The 16106-nt window shown below is 58.0% G+C and overlaps 2 protein-coding genes across 3 annotated transcripts; one reads left to right on the forward strand and one right to left on the reverse strand.

Moving 5' to 3' along the window:
- Positions 1-1243: 1243 nt before the first annotated feature.
- Positions 1244-8310, reverse strand: SYT8 (synaptotagmin 8). Its single transcript, XM_026092776.2, has 9 exons — positions 7511-8310; positions 6321-6440; positions 5703-5860; positions 5001-5096; positions 4625-4792; positions 4246-4413; positions 3449-3566; positions 3112-3245; positions 1244-2881 (listed from the first exon to the last, which is right to left on the reverse strand). Exons 2-9 carry the CDS (start codon positions 6421-6423, stop codon positions 2648-2650), a joined length of 1179 nt encoding a protein of 392 aa, XP_025948561.2. The 5' UTR covers positions 6424-6440; positions 7511-8310; the 3' UTR covers positions 1244-2647.
- A 140-nt stretch (positions 8311-8450) lies between these two features.
- LOC112978975 (cytosolic 5'-nucleotidase 1A-like) lies at positions 8451-16030 on the forward strand. 2 transcript variants are annotated; one of them, XM_026092799.2, is made up of 7 exons: positions 8451-8579; positions 9791-9883; positions 10492-10659; positions 11147-11276; positions 11963-12085; positions 13094-13272; positions 13845-16030. In XM_026092799.2, exons 2-7 carry the CDS (start codon positions 9839-9841, stop codon positions 14145-14147), a joined length of 948 nt encoding a protein of 315 aa, XP_025948584.1. In that variant the 5' UTR covers positions 8451-8579; positions 9791-9838; the 3' UTR covers positions 14148-16030. The 2 variants fall into 2 exon arrangements, with proteins under 2 accessions (XP_025948584.1, XP_025948585.1); XM_026092800.2 differs by lacking the exon at positions 8451-8579 and adding an exon at positions 8587-8643.
- Positions 16031-16106: the final 76 nt, after the last annotated feature.

The following is a 16106-nucleotide window of genomic DNA, read 5'->3' on the forward strand; positions in this document are numbered from 1 at the left end:
AGGGCACCTGGCCCAAGCCCGGCTTGGAGGAGGGCCAGCTTCAAGGGTAGGTCCAGCCGCAAAGTCAGAGCGGGCTGCTGAGGGCCACATCCAGGCGAGCCGCGAACGTCCCCGAGGACGGGGACCCCACAGCCCCGCGGGGCCAGGGGCTGCCAGGCGCTCGTGCCCTCCGGCTGCTCCCATCGAGGCACTGCTGTGCTGCCCGTCTCCCCACGCGTCTCGCATTAAGCTGTCCCGGGAGACAGATTTCTAAAGAGACTGGCACCAGGGGATTCCTCTCTCCGAGGAATATTCCCACCTGGATCCGGGTGCAAATAATTCAGATCAGGCTATGAATCTTTTCAGCACTTCTTGCTTCCTTTCATGGACCCTTGCCCGGCTCCCCCACCCGTGGGCAACCCACACCCTGTGCCTCCTCACCGGCCCCAAAGACAAGCACCGACCTGGGACTTGGGGCTTTGCAGCCAGACGTGCCCGCGGCTTGTTGCTTCTCACTGCTGTCAGGATTTAAAAGGCTCCCTTTGCTGCAAACCCATCTGTGCAATTTGGGATGGTTTCTAACACACAAGAGCAGGGAGTCACCAGAGTTTTGTGCAGGCTGCCTCTAACCTGCAGGATCTAGGTGCATTTGCCTCACCCTGTGGCTAAGCGTGCGCTTCCACGCCAGGATGAGACCCCGGCTAACACGCCTGCTTACAAGCTGAGGAGGAACCGATTTCCCCCTCATTTAACAAACAGAGGTTTGTTTTTTGTTACCTCTCCCATGGGGGAATCTACCTGCTCTGGAAGTGCAGTTGCATGCTCAGCTCTCCAAGTACAAGTGCATCATCCCAGCTTGAGACATGTGGGAGGACAGCTGACCTGGCCAAGGCCACTGGCAAGCCTTGATGGGGACAAAAGAGGAGCACCCAAAAAAAGCATAACTAAAACCAACCCAGAGATGCAGTCTGGACCCCAAACCCCGTTCAGAGATGTTCCCTCCTGAACAGCCTGCTCCATCTTGGTTTAAGACCGAGGCTTTAATTCACTCAGTGCCCTTTTACAAGTATTTCTCAGATGACTAGTTTTCTCCTCCAGTTCATTAACTGGAGCCATCGCGTGCTGCTTTCCCAACAGAAGCCACACTCCACTTGTTACAGCTATTTCAAAACCACCATGTCATTTCTGCCTTCATCACAGCCACTATTAAGCCTAGGGAACATCTATTAAGAAGCAAACATAGCAGCTTTTTTTTTTTTTTTTTTTTTTTTTTTTTTTTTTTTTTAAAGTTAAGCTCAGGTTATTAATCTCTACCGAGAGTTTTCACAGCCTTCCTCAGCTTCACAGTATTTGCTTAACTCTCCAGCAGGCATTCAGAGGAACTGCAGATAACTGAAGATTAACTGCTCTCCAATATTAGTGGTCTTCACTAACAGGTCCGGCTCTCCCCGGCCCCGGAGGCCGGACGATAGCTACTGGCGTTGCTTCTGCAGCTCCCTACGCGATGCCCGCAGGATGCTATCGCGCCCGATAGTGCTGGGGCAAATAATGTTCCTTTTGGCTTTTGGGCCCGAATGCAATATGAGGCCAAATCTGCCATACGCTACGGCTGCTTTGTAGCACAAGGCCAGGAGACTGGAGTCTTGCTGGAGTATTTTAGAGAAAGGGCAATTCCCTCCTTTCCCTTTCCCTTGCTGTTCCTGCAGTGGGAGCGAGGATGCAAAGGCAGGCATGGGTGTCAAGGCACAACGGAGCAAACCTGGCTTCGCTCCTCTTTTGCCTCCTCGGTTAAAGCAAAAACTCGCTTGAGAGCAATCCCCCTCCTAAACATCCCCTTGAAACGCACATTCAGGGCGCTGCTGGGGCACGTCCCCCACGCCGGCCCCGCGGAGCCCTGGAGGACGCTGAGCTGGAGTCAGCCGGGTTTCCTCCTGCAGAGGGTCAGAGGAGCTGCCCCCGAGCCACCCAAACCGCAGCGCTGCGGGGACAGGCGGGAGGTCGGCCTCTCTCAAGCACACCACGAGGGACGTTTACTTACACACCCCTACCCCAAGGCACCGCGGAGGGGACAGCGGGTACAAGGAGCCTCCAGGGGATGCACAGCCTGCCCGGAAGAAATGCAAGGAGGCAGCCCAGCCCTCAGAGCAGCCACCTTCCTCACCAGCCCATCCTCTATCTCTCCATGTTTGAAGCCCACACCTCTTAGGATCCTTCCCTGACCTACTGCTTCAAGATCTTTGCCTTGTTTGAAAGTCTTCCCTCCTTCCACCTCCCCAGGACACAGTTAGGAAGCAGCCAAGAGCTCAACCCTTGCCCGGTTGTTCACAAGCGAAATAAATACCCACTCCGAGGTGCTAGCACATCAGTCCTCTACTTCAAAAATATTGACAGACTCACTGCTACCACAGGAGCTCGAAGCTCTGGGCATATCTCCCCTCCACCCGCCAGCGGATGCGACGAGCTGGTTGCCGTGCCCATGCCGTCCCCTCCAGCGTCCTCTGCCCTGCTCCACAGAGCTGTGCCGTGCTGGTTCGTGGTGCTACGCTGGGCACTAGCGACCAGCTTGCTCCTCAGCCTTGGCTGCAAAGAGCCCCCAGGTCCGCCCAGCCTGGCCCGTGGTCACTCCCGCGTCCCGCGAGGGCGAGCTGAGGGAGACACAGGAGCCCCCCTATCTGGCGGGCAGCGGCAGCTTGAGGTGGGTTTTCAGCCCCAGGGCCTTGTCGACCACGTCCACGGCTTGCAGGCTGTGCCACTGGGCGACGGGTCGCCGGGGGCTGGACAGCATGTCGGACCAGTGCCGGAGCTGGTTGCCTGTGGCTCGGCAGCCCAGGAAGAGTTTGCCGATCTGCTCGTTCTTGGTCACCTTGTCGTGGTCCCAAACGGAGATGACCAAGTCCACGTTCTGGGGGGAGATGGGGAAGGTGGCGAGGGGGAGGTCGCTTGGCCCACTGGACACCATATCAGCACTGGGCCAAGGCTGTCCAGGGAGAGGGAGCATGTGACAGCAACCACAGAGGGTCAGGCACCCATGGGTGCAACTGTGCTTGCGGTCACACGTGTGTCATCACCAAGTGTGATGGGGCAGAGGGAGGAGTGCTGACTTGGGATGTCCTCCAGGCAGGGGAAACCCACCTGAATCTGACTGAAAGGCACCTCAAAAACAAACGCCTCATTGAAGTAAGGGCTTAAGGTGTTTTTCTTCACACTTGTCGTCTTCTTCTTCCACTTCTTCCTGTTCAGGATGAGATGCACCTTGACAAAAGGATCTGCGGGAAGAGAGACGTATGGCTGGGACAAGTGACAACTATTGTTTGACCCACTTGGCTGTCCCAAGCAGAGCTGTCATGCCTGGTGATGGAGCCTGACCCCTCTTTTCCCATGTGTCACTCCTCACTGCTATCATCAAGGTAAGCTACACCTGCCCCAGGAAGGGGTAGAGAGAGATCTGAGTAAAGGGGACCATCCTGACCTGAGAGCCCGTGGGAGTCCATCCTCTTAAGCTTCTTGGCTTCGAGGATCACCACAGTCAGCTTGCCGGTGCTGGGGACGTAGCGGAGGGAGAAGCAGACCTCGCCAAGCTGCTCTTGCTGTTGGAGAGACGTGAGCAGTGAGCACCAGATGGAGAGCCAGAGCTGAGGAGCCTGCAAGGCCAGCCCAGCTGGAGCTAAAGCACCATCTCGGGGCTGGTTCCCATCTTCTCTGGTGCTCTCTCCTCCTCGCCTTTGCACCCAAAGGCTGCTTTTGCTCCTCGGAGAGGTGGCGAGGAGAATGTGCAGTTTTTAATCATAAAGATGCCTCTCCTGCTCCCTGGTGATGTGACCAGACCCAGTTCAGCTTCTCCCTCACCAAACTCTGCTCCTCTGGGCCGGCTCCCTGCACGGGCACTGCAGGAGGGACACAGGGTCCCCTCACCACCCGAGCCGGGAGCCTCAGCACCACTGCGGCACTTTGCAAGCAGAGCCAGAGCTTGCCCTCTTCCAGGGTGCCAGGAGGGGAGATCCAGCACTTCTCCTGCTCCTGGCTCTTTGCATCACCTTTTCCTTGCTGCCCGGAGCAGGGAGGACATGGGAAGCAGCTGCTCCCACAGCAGGCCAGCACGCTGCAGCATGAGAGGCAAGACCCCTTGCTGGGGCTGCTGGTGTAGTGGGGACCGACACTGCAGGAACAAGAGCTTGGGGAGGGAAAACGGGATGAAGCCCCCAGGAAGGAGATCTCCAGGATGTTGTTCTCCCAGGCGAGTGTCCCACCCGGCCTCCCAGGACCAACCTCCACTTCGCTGGCGGCCGCGAGGTCGCTCCACTGCTCGATGACACGCTGCAGGTTGACACTGGCCAGGGGCAGGCGGACCTCCCCAATGATGTCGTGCTTGGCAAAGCGGTTGAAGTCATAGACCTGCATCACCAGCGTGGATTCGGGCACCTCTGCCTGGGGCACCTGCAGGGCGGGATCCCACAGCACCCCCTCACTCCGCCGCCGCAGCCCTGCCCCACCAGGTAGGGCAGCAGATGGGGCAGCAGCTCCTTCACTCTGCCGCTTCCTCATGCCTGTGGCGAAGGCACCTCTCTGCCCAGACACGTTTGTGCCTCGGGAGCAGGGTCCACGCAACGCTTTTGAGGGGACCGAGGAAGCGTCAGTTGTTTCCTACCTGGAAAGTGAAGCTCTCATTGAAGACAGGGTTCAGGGTCTTGCGGTAAACCTTGGTCTCGTACTTCTTCTTCACATCGGATGTTAGGTACACAATAACGTATGGATCAGACGTCCCCCCGCTGTCCATGGCCTGCAGGTCGGCTGCCTGCTGCACACCGACTTTCACCTGAGAAGGAAGCGCGCACCAGGTGACTGCAGAGGAGGACAGGGCCACGTGAATGGGGCAGTGCTGGGGGCTCCGCGAAAAGTGGCAGGGTACAGCCTGGCTGTTGGGGTCTACTTTGGTGGACAGTGAAGAGGGACTGCAAGAGAAAGTGCCGGGGGACTGGCAGGAGAAGGGCCCCAGTGGCTCGCCCCAGCGCGGGGAAACCTACCTGCTGCGCGCGGAGGTTGTACTCCAGGGAATACTGCAGCTTCCCGCGGCTCTTGTCCTCGGGGCTGCACTCCAGGCCTTCCATTCCGGGCTGCACCTGCGGCAAGGAAGCAGCACTGCCCTCGAGCCTGGCGCAGGAGCCCGGGGGTGCTGGGCCGGGTCCCTGGTGCAAAGCCACTCCTGGGGAGGCCGCTTTGGGCCACGGCGCAGGCACGGCGCAGCCGGAGCGAGCCTCCTGCTCTGCTCCGAGCTGGCGAGGCCAGGCACCAGGTGAGCACCCTCCCATCACCCCACTCAATGCATCCGACAGACCTAGAGGCTTCAAACCTCAGGCTTCAGAAAGTCCCCCTGCTACATGCTGGGAACCAGCTGGAAGCCGCCCATACTGACACACACCAAGCAGCAAAGCCCGGGAGAAGCTCCGCTGATTTACCCCGTAGCCTACATGGGGTCCCCAAGCTGCAAACCAGAGGCTGCACCCCATCCTGCGGCTTTCCTTCCCCATCCAGGTGCAAGGCGAGATCTCGGGGCCCAGCTAGAGCCTTAGCTTCATGGCAACACGACCCCTCTCCGGTCTGAAATGCACCCTGGAAGCGCCAAGGTGTCTCTCAGTAGTGAGGGTCCAACTGGACACCCACCACGGAGCCCCTCAGCTCCCCGCCCAGAGAGAGGGGTGGAGGGGAGAAAGCACAACACAACATACAAGGCTGGCTGCGGTGGGGCCGCTGAAGGAAAGCAGGTTGACTTTCTCCTTCTTCTTGGGCTTCTTCTTGCCGCAGCAGCACTTGATGATGCAGACGAGGAAGAGGAGGAGGAGAACGGCCACAGCGACGGTCACAGCAATGAGTGCCCATTTGGGTACTGGTGCAGCATTCAGAGGACAGAGGTGAAAGGGAGAATTAAAACCAAACAAAAATGCGTAGAGTGCATTTAAGTCCACCTCTGGGTTTTTTCAACACTGGGGAGTTGTACTTCCAGTATTTCCTCTGTAATCACACGGGCTGGAAATTGGCTCTCGCTCTCATGAAAGCTGAGATTCTCCTGTTACACCTGACACCACCTCAAGCACTGGTAGCACTTCCCTTCTCCTTCGCTCATCTACCCCCCGTAAGCAAACACTCCCCAGCCTCGCCACCGTCTGTCGTATAAAACATCCCCCACATCAGAAGTCACATTTGCATTCTGGCTGCAAATCTTCTCCTGTTTCCCCCGGTACCAGCTCGCCGCCCAGCAGCACCACCGCAGACCTTTCGCCTTTCCAGCAGCACGGGAGACCCCGGGCGCCCGGGAAAGACCCTGCACCGTCCCAGCACGTACTCACGCGGGATGCTGCCCAGCAAGCCGCCGGCGAGGCCGGGCTGCGTCGCGGGGCTGCGGGAGAGCGGCGAGGCGGTGGTGCGGCCGCCGCTCGCCTCCTTGGCCATGGCTCCGCTCCGGAGACCTGGGAAAAGCAAACAGAAGTCTCAGGCAAGCGACTGCCTCCGCAGAGGCGCGTGCGCTCCCGCTGCCTCCGCTCGCAGCTCTGGAAGAGTAAATACGGTTAAAACGCCAAGACAAAGCGCAGCGGGAGCGTTTAGGGCTTGGCCCCTTCAGAAACCGGGCACGAAGCCCTCGCCTGGGACCGCGTTGCGGGAAGGGCCCCGCCGAGCCCGCTGGCCCCCGGCCAGCCCCGAGGGCGGACAGAGGCGCTCCTCCCCGGCTGCGCCCGTGACGGAGGCGGCAAGCTATGCGCCGTGCCATCTGCAAACGCAGCCACCGCGAGCACCGAGACCAGGCTCCCCGTATCCCTAGGGAGAAGCCACCTTCGTGCTTCCCCTGACCAAGCTGCTGCTGGAAGCGTCCCACGGCATCCAGAAACGTACGTGCAACGTTTCGTTTCCCAAAGGATTCCCCGAGTGTAACTCAACGAGTCATTGAATTCCACACTGTTATCATCTGCAATAAAACAGCCCCAAAGGCCCCATCGTCACAAAGCCCTGCTGTAGCGGGCCTTGCATCCCCACGTCTAAACACCCCGCCTTGCTTGGGCCACGGGGCCCTGCTGAGCCGAGCCGAGCCGGGCGGGGGGGCAGGCGGAAACGGGGAGAAAACTGGGTGTGCTGCCGCAGGCGGCTCCCATCCAGCCCTGGCATCTCAGGAATCCCGTTCGCACCAGTGCCGCCCATGGCAAGACCGCAGGCGCGATGGGTCCCGCTCGGACACGCGCCGCGGAGGGGGCTCGGCGGAGGCGAGCCCCGCCAGGAAAGCTGGGCAGCAGTTTCGGGGGCCACGGTTTTGGTGGGATTTGTGGTAGTTGCATTTAAGTTTGCTCCTGCAGCCAAGCAGGGCACTCTCCTGCCGCGGGAGACGGTGCAGCGGTGGCAAAGGCATCCGGGGAGCAGCCGAGAGGACCCGCGAGGAGGGCCGGCATCCCGCTCCTCACCCCATCCCCGCTCCCAGTTCCCCCCGGGATAGCAATGCGGCGGGGATGCCAGCTGCCGGGGGGGGGTGACTGGAGCAATCGGGACTTACCGCGGTGCTCCCTTCCCCGCCTCGCCGTCAGCGCCGACACCGGTCTGCACTGCGGGAGCCTCCGCGGCAGGAGCTGCCGCCCGGCTGGGAGCGGGCGCCGTGGCACGGCCCCACCTCGGGGACTCGAGAACTGGTACTGCACAGGGCTGTTTCACCAGCCGGGTTTATCTCGAGGGAGGGATTTTCCCGGTTTTGTTAGCTTTGCGCTGCTTATCGGGCACCCTGCGAGTTTCCTCCCGGAGGAGGGCCGAGGCTCACGGCCCGCGGGGCGCGACGGCCGGGCAGACGCAGCCCTATTGCATGAAGTCCATGCTTGCTCGTTCCTCCCCTTGCTGCCAATTGAGCAAAGCCAGCCTGACCCCCACCTTGTCACGGCTGAGACATGCAGTGGGGCTGGAAGCTGGGAGCGCGGCGTGATGCAAAACCGCGGGAGGAAGGAGCCCGGCGAGCGGCCGCCGGTGACGGCAGTGCGGGATGCGGACCCACGAGCCCGGCTGGATTTTCTGGTGGCCACACAGGTGCCACCACCCCGGGTGGCCGCCCGAAACCAAGCAATGCAATAAAATGGGACCAAAAGAACATGTTTTTGCTCAGCCCAGCAATGGGGATGCAGCAGACTGTGGGGCATCTCCGGTTCCCGGCTTACTCACAAAAATGCATCGGGCATGGGAGGTTTGGTTGTGTGCAAAAAGCTGCTCATCCGAGCAGCCTTTTCGCTTGCTAAACTCAGGGCTGGTTTTCAGACAAGGGAAGAGCAACCCCAAAAACACTGCGCTAAGAGCGCAAACGCGGAGGTCGAGGCAAACCTCGGCGGACGCCCGGCCTCCCCGGAGGCCCGCGAGCCGGCTGTGCGGCGCAGCCTGGGAAATGCAGTCTCGCCGGCGGCCCGGCCGCTGCAGCCGGGCTCGGCGCCAGGCCGCGGGGCTGCCTACAAATCCCGGCGCGCCGGCGAGGCCCGCCTGCTTCCTGCCCGCCGGGGAAATATAAACGGCAGCATCTCCTGCAAAGGCGGCGGGGCTCGGCTGGCGCCGCTGGACCGGCCGCGCTGGAAGCAGGGACAGCAGGAGCCGTGAGTCTGGTCTTTTTTTTTTTTTCTTACCTTTAGCAAGTTCTTGGCTGTTTCCCGGCTGGAAGTAAGTAGCAGGATAAGGTCTGCGCTTCACGGCGGGGCTGCGAGATCGGCTATTGCTCCGGCTGCTTGCGGTAGAGAGGCAGCTCAGCAGGCAGCCTCCCCAGCTGTACTTGGCACTGCATATATATATATGTGTGTGTGCATGTATATATATATGTATATATAGAATATAGGTGTGTGTATATGGGACAATATATAGTAAAAAATATATATATGTGTGGTACATGCACGAGAGACGCGTGCAGATGTGTGTGGGGGGGTATATATGCATATATCTGTGTACACGAGGTGCCTGTAAACAGTATTGCAGTTAACTAGAGGCAGTTTGATGGAAATGGGAAATTAGAGTGAGTTTTCTGCGCTGGAAAGACCGGAGCAGAAAATGTGTTGTTAAATGCGTCGCTCCCCCTCCAGGAAGGGGAACTTGGCTCCTTTCCCCTTCTTTTCATTTCATTTTAGCTTTCGGAAAAGCCGTTTGCTCCCCGCCACTCGTTTCGAAAGGAAAACCTCTCCCCGCTCGGCGAGAGGAGCCTGGCGGCTGGCGGCCCCGGACGGCCACGGCCTCCGCTCCGCGGGAAGAAACCCCGTCCCCGCCGGGGCACGGACGGAGCGAGCAGCGCGACGCTCAGCACCGCTCGGGTTTCCAGCCCCAAATGCCCAGCACAGCGTTCGGCCCCTTGTGCAGCTGCAAGCTCGGTGCTTACACAGCGAACTTGCTGATTTGCAGATGCAACCTTGCCACGTAAACAAAAACAAACAAACAAAAAAAATGGCAAGAATGGCGTAAGGGCACAGCTAAAAGCCTGCCTTTGAGATCTGACCCATTTTGGCCATAGCTCCCGCTTGCATCCAGAGTCTGAGCCCTAACTAAAGGGGGTCCCTAAAGAAACTTGTTTTGCTCTGCAACTTCGTTCAGCAGTTGCTCCAGAAAAGTGGGAAAAAAGTGATCACTGCTTGAAAACTAGTTTTCTATCACGCTCTGTCAGACCTATTAGGCCAGCTTTTGTCACAGCAGAGCTATTTTATCAGCAAAAACAGGCTCACTGCTTGGGCTGTTCCACTGCTGGGCAGGAGGTGTAATCTTCTTCCCCCCTCCTTTTTTTTCCCCCCTCTCTATTTTTCCCCCCTGCATTGGACACGTCGTAAAGCATCGGTTTAAGCAGAGACTTGCTGTCGGTTGAAGCTGAACGGGGAAGATGGCCGAGCCCGAAAGCACCATCCTGAACACCGACGTGAAACAGGTCAGCTTGTCACTAAATGCAGATTCGGTGTTTCCCAAGCTTAACTTCAGCGTGTTTTGCAATGTCACCCTCAGCGATGACAACCACAACACGACGTCGCAATGGCCTGAATTGCTCACGTCCAGGCAACTGGAGCCCTCAAACACAGAGGCTGCGGCCGAAGCAGCCTGTTTGAGGGCCGTGGGGTATCTCTAGGTCCCAGGGGGGTCCATGGTGTGCAGATGGGAACAGGCGGAAGGGCTGAGGCTTTAAAATTGCTGGCGAGCACAGCGTGCATATATATGCATATACTGCAGCTCAGCAATGCCCAGCTCAGCGCAGGGAGGTGACTGAGGCCGTGGGGTGCCCAGACCTGCCCCAGCGATGGAGCAATCCCCTCCGCGTGAGCCGTCCTTGGCGTGCATCACGCTCACCTGGCAGGTTGGGCTGTCACAGCCGCCCACCCCGGCCTTGGTGGCCTGGGCATCCCTCCTGGCACACGTGCCCCACAGGCCCTCGCAGGCATCAGCGGAGCCAGAAACGACGGGGCAGGTGTGATAGCTCCAACGCCCACCCCAACGCCCCTGGCCACCTCCCCGCCTGACCGCTCTTTCCTTCCGGCTCCGCAGAAAGACCCCAGCCAGGCGCTGGTCATCGCGGTGACAACCAGGGCCATCTTCGACCTGGAGGAGGAGCACGCGCTCTTCCTGGCCAAGGGCAAGGACGAGTACGTGAGGCACCAGCAGGCCAACCAGGACAAGCCCCTGCCACCGGGCACGGCCTTCGCCTTCATCCGGGTGAGCCCCCTGCCCAGCCAGGGCCATGTACATACCTGGCTTGGTGGCTTTTCTGAGCTTTCCAACCTTCCCCTCCAGCAAGGAGGGCTGCCCCATCCACACCTCGCTTGCAGCGTGGGCTGAAAGCCCATTTCCATCCTTGCTCCCAGCTCCGTGCTGACCACGTTGAGCCACTTCCGGCTTTCGGCCTCATTATTCCCATCCCAGGGTGCGGATACACGTGTCCTGGCCCCGCTGGAGGCTCTGGCAGCGGCGTCCTGCTCCCTGCCCTCCTAGGTCTGGTTTTTATGGGATGCCCACGCTGCCCGGCTCCCTCACGCTCAACGCTGTATAATGACAGCTGTGGAGCAATGTCCTCGCTGTGCCTGGCCTCCAGCCCTATCCAACTGCTCAGTCACAAATCAGAGCCCTGGCAAAGTCATCACCAGCGCCGAGCCAGTCTGGGCGACTGCTGGAAGCGTTTGGTGCCCATGTCGGCTCCTCGCAGGCGGTGCAGTCCGTGAACGAGCAGCTCCTGGCGAGCGACCCGGCGGAGCAGGACCTCTTCGACGTCATCGTGCTCTCCAACAACAGCCCCGAGAGCGGCACGCGCATCATCAACAGCGCCAAGCACTACGGTACGGGGAGCCCGGCGCTGCCGTGCGGCCACCTCTCCTTTGGGGCACTGTGAAACGGGTACGGCGAGAAAGGGAGGCAACAGCGGCAGTGCAGAACCCGGGGCCAGGAGCCACCCAGCCACCAGGGAAGGGTGATATTTTAAGGGGAAGGGGTTATTTTGGCAGCAGAAGTCAAATTCCTGCTGGCTCCAAGCAGCTTTCCCAGGGTGTCAGAGCACATTGCAAAGGCCAGAGGAGAGTCTGACTCTTCCTTCTGCCTTATCTGTTGCACAGGTCCTTACACCAGTAGGACCTAGCAGCATTTTGTGCAGCCTCTGCATCCTCAAACAGCCACTCGAGAAACCAGGGCTACAGAAAAATCCCAGCATGGCTTTTGGACAGGTTCCTATAGGAGCAGTGGGACAAGAAGGTGCAGCAGGAACAGCAGCAAGTTCTCTGCATGGCCCTAGGGAAGGCCACTAGATACCAATGATTTCTGCCATTTCAGGCAGCCCCTACCATGACCCCCAGCACTCATCATAGCCAAGGGACAGGACTGTCACCTCCTTTATGGAGAAGGGGATGTATCTCAGCTTTGGTGCTGCTGCATACCAAGGTCAGGGGGTGGGGGGAGAGGGAGAAAGAGGGGGGCCCAAGGCAGAGGACACCATCTCATAACAGATTTTGCTCATCCCCCCAACCCAAAGGCTTGGAGATCTCCAAGTTCTGCTTCGTCAGCGATGAGGACTCAACACAGTACCTGAAATCCCACCAGGTGAAACTCTTCCTCTCGGCTGACCGGGTGGACGTTTGCAACGCCCTCCGCAGAGGTATCTTCTCCTCTCCGTCCCACGTAGTCCTCTGGACGCACGATAGGGAGTCCTTGCACCATGCCCAGGTCCCGCAGCCCCAAACCCAGCCCCACAGATGGGCTGTGCTTTCCCAGAGTTTGCTGAGAGCCGAGGTGCACAGCTTGGTCTCGGGGCCTGTGGCTGCTCCCCAGATGAATGAGAGGGAGCACCTGAGATGCCTGGGATTTAATAGGGATGCTATAGAAGTTTGCTTTCTTAGAACAACAAAAATTAACCACTTACTTAATGGTAAGGACCACTTTAAGGGCATGCTTGACCTGAGTTGGAGGGAGTATGGTCTCCCCAACAGCTCTAATGGGGTTAATCTCATTAATGTGACTGATTTCCTTGGGTATTGAGCACAGCAGCTGGCCAAGCCCCTTTAAGTTAGTAACCAATCAACTACAGCCTGACCAATTTGGGGGGGGGGAGGGGGAAGGAGGTGTTCCTTAGCTGCAAAGTAAATTCCTAAAATCTCTCTGGTGAATATTGTTGCTCTAACAAGTGTCTCATCCGGGGTCCTCAGTCTGCAGATCAGATAAGGAGCAGCTTGCAGGAAGGGAGCCGTAATTAAGCCAATTATACCAATCTGGTGGAGGTGCCAGTCCCGATTACTCACAGCATGACGTGGTAAATCTGGGTGTTAAAGCTGGGCTTGGCAGAATGAGTGTGTGCCAGGAGGAGGGTGGCCCGCACCTGCTGTGTTTGCAGCCACCTCGGATCTCCTATGAGCGTCTCTCCAGACTTTGGCTAGCGGCTGCTTCCTTGGACCCCAAATAATGTAGCTCCAGAAAGGCTGGGCTGACCCCCAACACAAACCAGCCTGGCTTGGAGAGCCCAGCCCCACTCGTGTCTTTTCCAGAGACATTTGCAGTGTCACGCAGGGCCATGGCAGAGGTCCAGGGAGAAGCTGCCCATGCACAAGCTGCCCCTTGGATGAGGTGTCCTAGCTGAACCCCCCCCTTGCCCCTACGCTTTGTCTCACAGGAGTTTCTGCAGCGCTCGTCTTCCAGCAAGAGGTGCAGACCCCCAGCACCCAGCTGCGCGTGGTGTTCGATGGAGACGCCGTGCTCTTCTCGGACGAGACGGACCAGGTCTTTCGGGAGAAGGGGCTGGAGGGGGCTGTGCAGTACGAGAGGGCCATGGAGGCTGTGCCCATGGGAGAGGTGAGCTGGCCGCCCTGTCTACACGGGCAGTTTGCACCGGGCTGCAGATGTCTGTCTCCTGCCAGGGCTTTGCCACGAGTCCCTTGCAGCAGAAAAAGCACAAATCCTTATGGGTTCCCTTCACATTAACCCCTCCCCAGCCATTGGTGTGGGCCTGGTCAAGCGTTGCCCTGGAGATGTCTCCTGTAAATGAGCCCTGGGTCTCAAATAGCTGGAGGCAGGTCAGCCGTGGTCACCCGCAACGTCGCCACCACCTTTGGGACCTTTTGCAATCCAAGTCACCGCGGGTTTCAGACCCAGCAGTGCTGCTAGCTGGGGTGGGCTTCCCTGGTCGCTCCAGGATTAGCACTAGCACCACAGTACTCCACTGTCTTCTGACCACCCCAGGCCTTGAGCCAAGGCCAGTGCACGAATGCCCAGTGCCAACCCCAATGTCCAAACCACTTCCCTGCAGGTCTCTGCTCTGCAAAGGCCTGAAAAGCCCTACAAGGGTAGCTTGTGTACAGTCCGTCTGCTCTTACACAGAGCAGCCACTTCTTCCTGCTCACTCCCAATTCTCTGTGCGATTCCAGGGTCCTCTGAAGGCTTTTGCCATGCACCTTGGGAAGATGCGAAAGAAGTTCAGCCAAGAGAAATCCCCCATCCGCACCTACCTGGTGACGGCCCGTAGCGGCCGGGACATGGGCATCCGAGCCATCAAGACACTTCGGGAATGGGGGCTGGCCATTGACGAGGCCTTCTTCATGGACGGGGCTCCCAAGGGCCCCATCCTCACCCAGATCCAGCCCCACATCTTCTTTGACGATGGCCTTCATAACATCCAGGGGGCTCAGGAAGTGGGTGTACCCTCTGCCTGGGTCCCCTCGCAGTGCTGACGGGCTGGGCACCACGGGCCAGCAGTCTTCCCTCCCAGCAGCATGTGGGTTTGGGTCATTTCAAGGCAAAACTTGTGGTGGGAAGGGAAGGGTGGCCCAACCTGCAGCAAGCCAACCTCAGGGAAAGGGGAAGAGAACACTGCATGAGAGTGCCGGCCACCGGACAAGGCTCTGTGCTCGTTTCTGCTCCTGAGACAAGGTCCATGCGGTCCTGGGATGAAGCCAACGAAAATGCAAATTCTCCAGGAGGGAAGGATACCTTTGCTGTGACACTAAGGACTGCCACTCTCCTGCCCTGTAGGGCCTGGGTGCTTTTCTGCTCTCCAAACAGAAGCAATGAAGCTATCTCAGACACAGTCTGCAAGATGTACTCTCTGGCGCTCTGGCCAACATGAGCCTTTGACACCCCGCCTCAGCCAGACGCGCTCCTCAGCTCGGTTTCCCGAGGAAGCGAGGCTGATGTGGGACTGAGTCCTTCCGGCATCTCGCTGCTGATCACGGAGCAGAGCTCTGACCAGCTCCAGCCAAGCCTGGCAGAGGGAGCGTGGCCTCGAAGGTGCGAGGGTCCTACCGATTTTGCAAAAATGGATGACTGGGTTGAGAAAAGAATCCTCAGTCTCAATCAAAAAAACCCACATACAAGAGACTACAGCAGGAATCACCTTCTCTTGGGGTGCGAGCAGCAGCCACCAGGGGACACTGTGCCCCAGGGTCACTACCCCATGGGTCCCTTCTTGCAGAGGAGCGAGCAAGAAAAATGAGCACGGCTCTAAGAGCCTGCTGCAAATAAGCCTCCTGGGGGGACTCCCCTGGTCCCCCTCGTGCAGCTCCGCCTTGCTAAACAGTCTAAAAAAGGCTGCCGGCCTCCCAGCCCCAATGACACTAGAAGTTCACTGCCAGCGTGATGCTACCTCTCCCTCTCAGCTGCTTTGCAAAGTTCTGAAATGCAAATTTTATGGTAGACCTCAGAGAAATAGAGATCCCTGATGAAATTTTTAATCGCTTTTGGTTGAAACTCGGAGGATTTCATGCAATTGAAATTGCAGCATGAAAAAACATTCAGTTGAAAAACAGCTGGCCGGCTGTAATGACCGGTAGTACTGGTAACGCTGACTGGCCCGGTACATCCAGCCTGCTCTGGTGTTTTAATCTCGAACCACTTGAGCTTCCCGTGAAGGGGCTCAGGGCTTGCACTGCTCCGGTCTCCGGAAGGGCACATCAAAGCCTCCCCAAATGCACAAAATCTCTGAGATCACCCTCACAGGTGCAAAATTATCTCTCTTGGTACTCGTGTTTTTTAATCTAATCATCCAGCTCTCCAACGTGCTGGTGGCTCGCGGGCTGCCCACATCATCTCCATGCCATGGACACGGCTGTTTTACCCCAGTTGCTCCAAACCAATTTGCCTATCATGTTTTATCCTTATTGGATAAATCATCATGACTTATCATGTTTTATCCTTCTTGGCCCTAGTTTTCCTCCCAGAAGAACCCAGCAGATCCCAAACACCATTAGCAAAGATAAGAATGGGAAAACTGAGTGAGGACATGGATGTGGGGGCAGGGATTGACCAGAGCTGGTGATAAAAAAAAGTACTAACTAGCCTCTCCGGGCAGGGAAAAGTCAGTGCGTGGCTAAGAGAGACGCACGATACACGTGTACAACAAGGACCTGCTGCCCACCTGCTTGCAACCAGCACGGGAACATAAACTCAGCAAAATGCTGGTCCCAGCTGCTGGATGAGTTGAGGATTATGGCCAAAGGGGATGAAGATGACAGTGTTTTTATATGCCCGTGGGATTAGAAAGCAATTTTCTTAATGGATTTGCAGGTGTCACTCTCACCGATGCTTTTTCCTCCAATAAAGAAAGATACATGTAGGATTTGCTGGTGGTGAAAGTTCTTCTCCCTCACATTTGTGTTCAATGATGCAGAAAAAGGGGAAGAAATGACTCAGCG

This window comes from Dromaius novaehollandiae, chromosome 5 (genome assembly GCF_036370855.1).
Source record: "Dromaius novaehollandiae isolate bDroNov1 chromosome 5, bDroNov1.hap1, whole genome shotgun sequence".
Lineage (NCBI taxonomy): Eukaryota > Metazoa > Chordata > Aves > Casuariiformes > Dromaiidae > Dromaius > Dromaius novaehollandiae.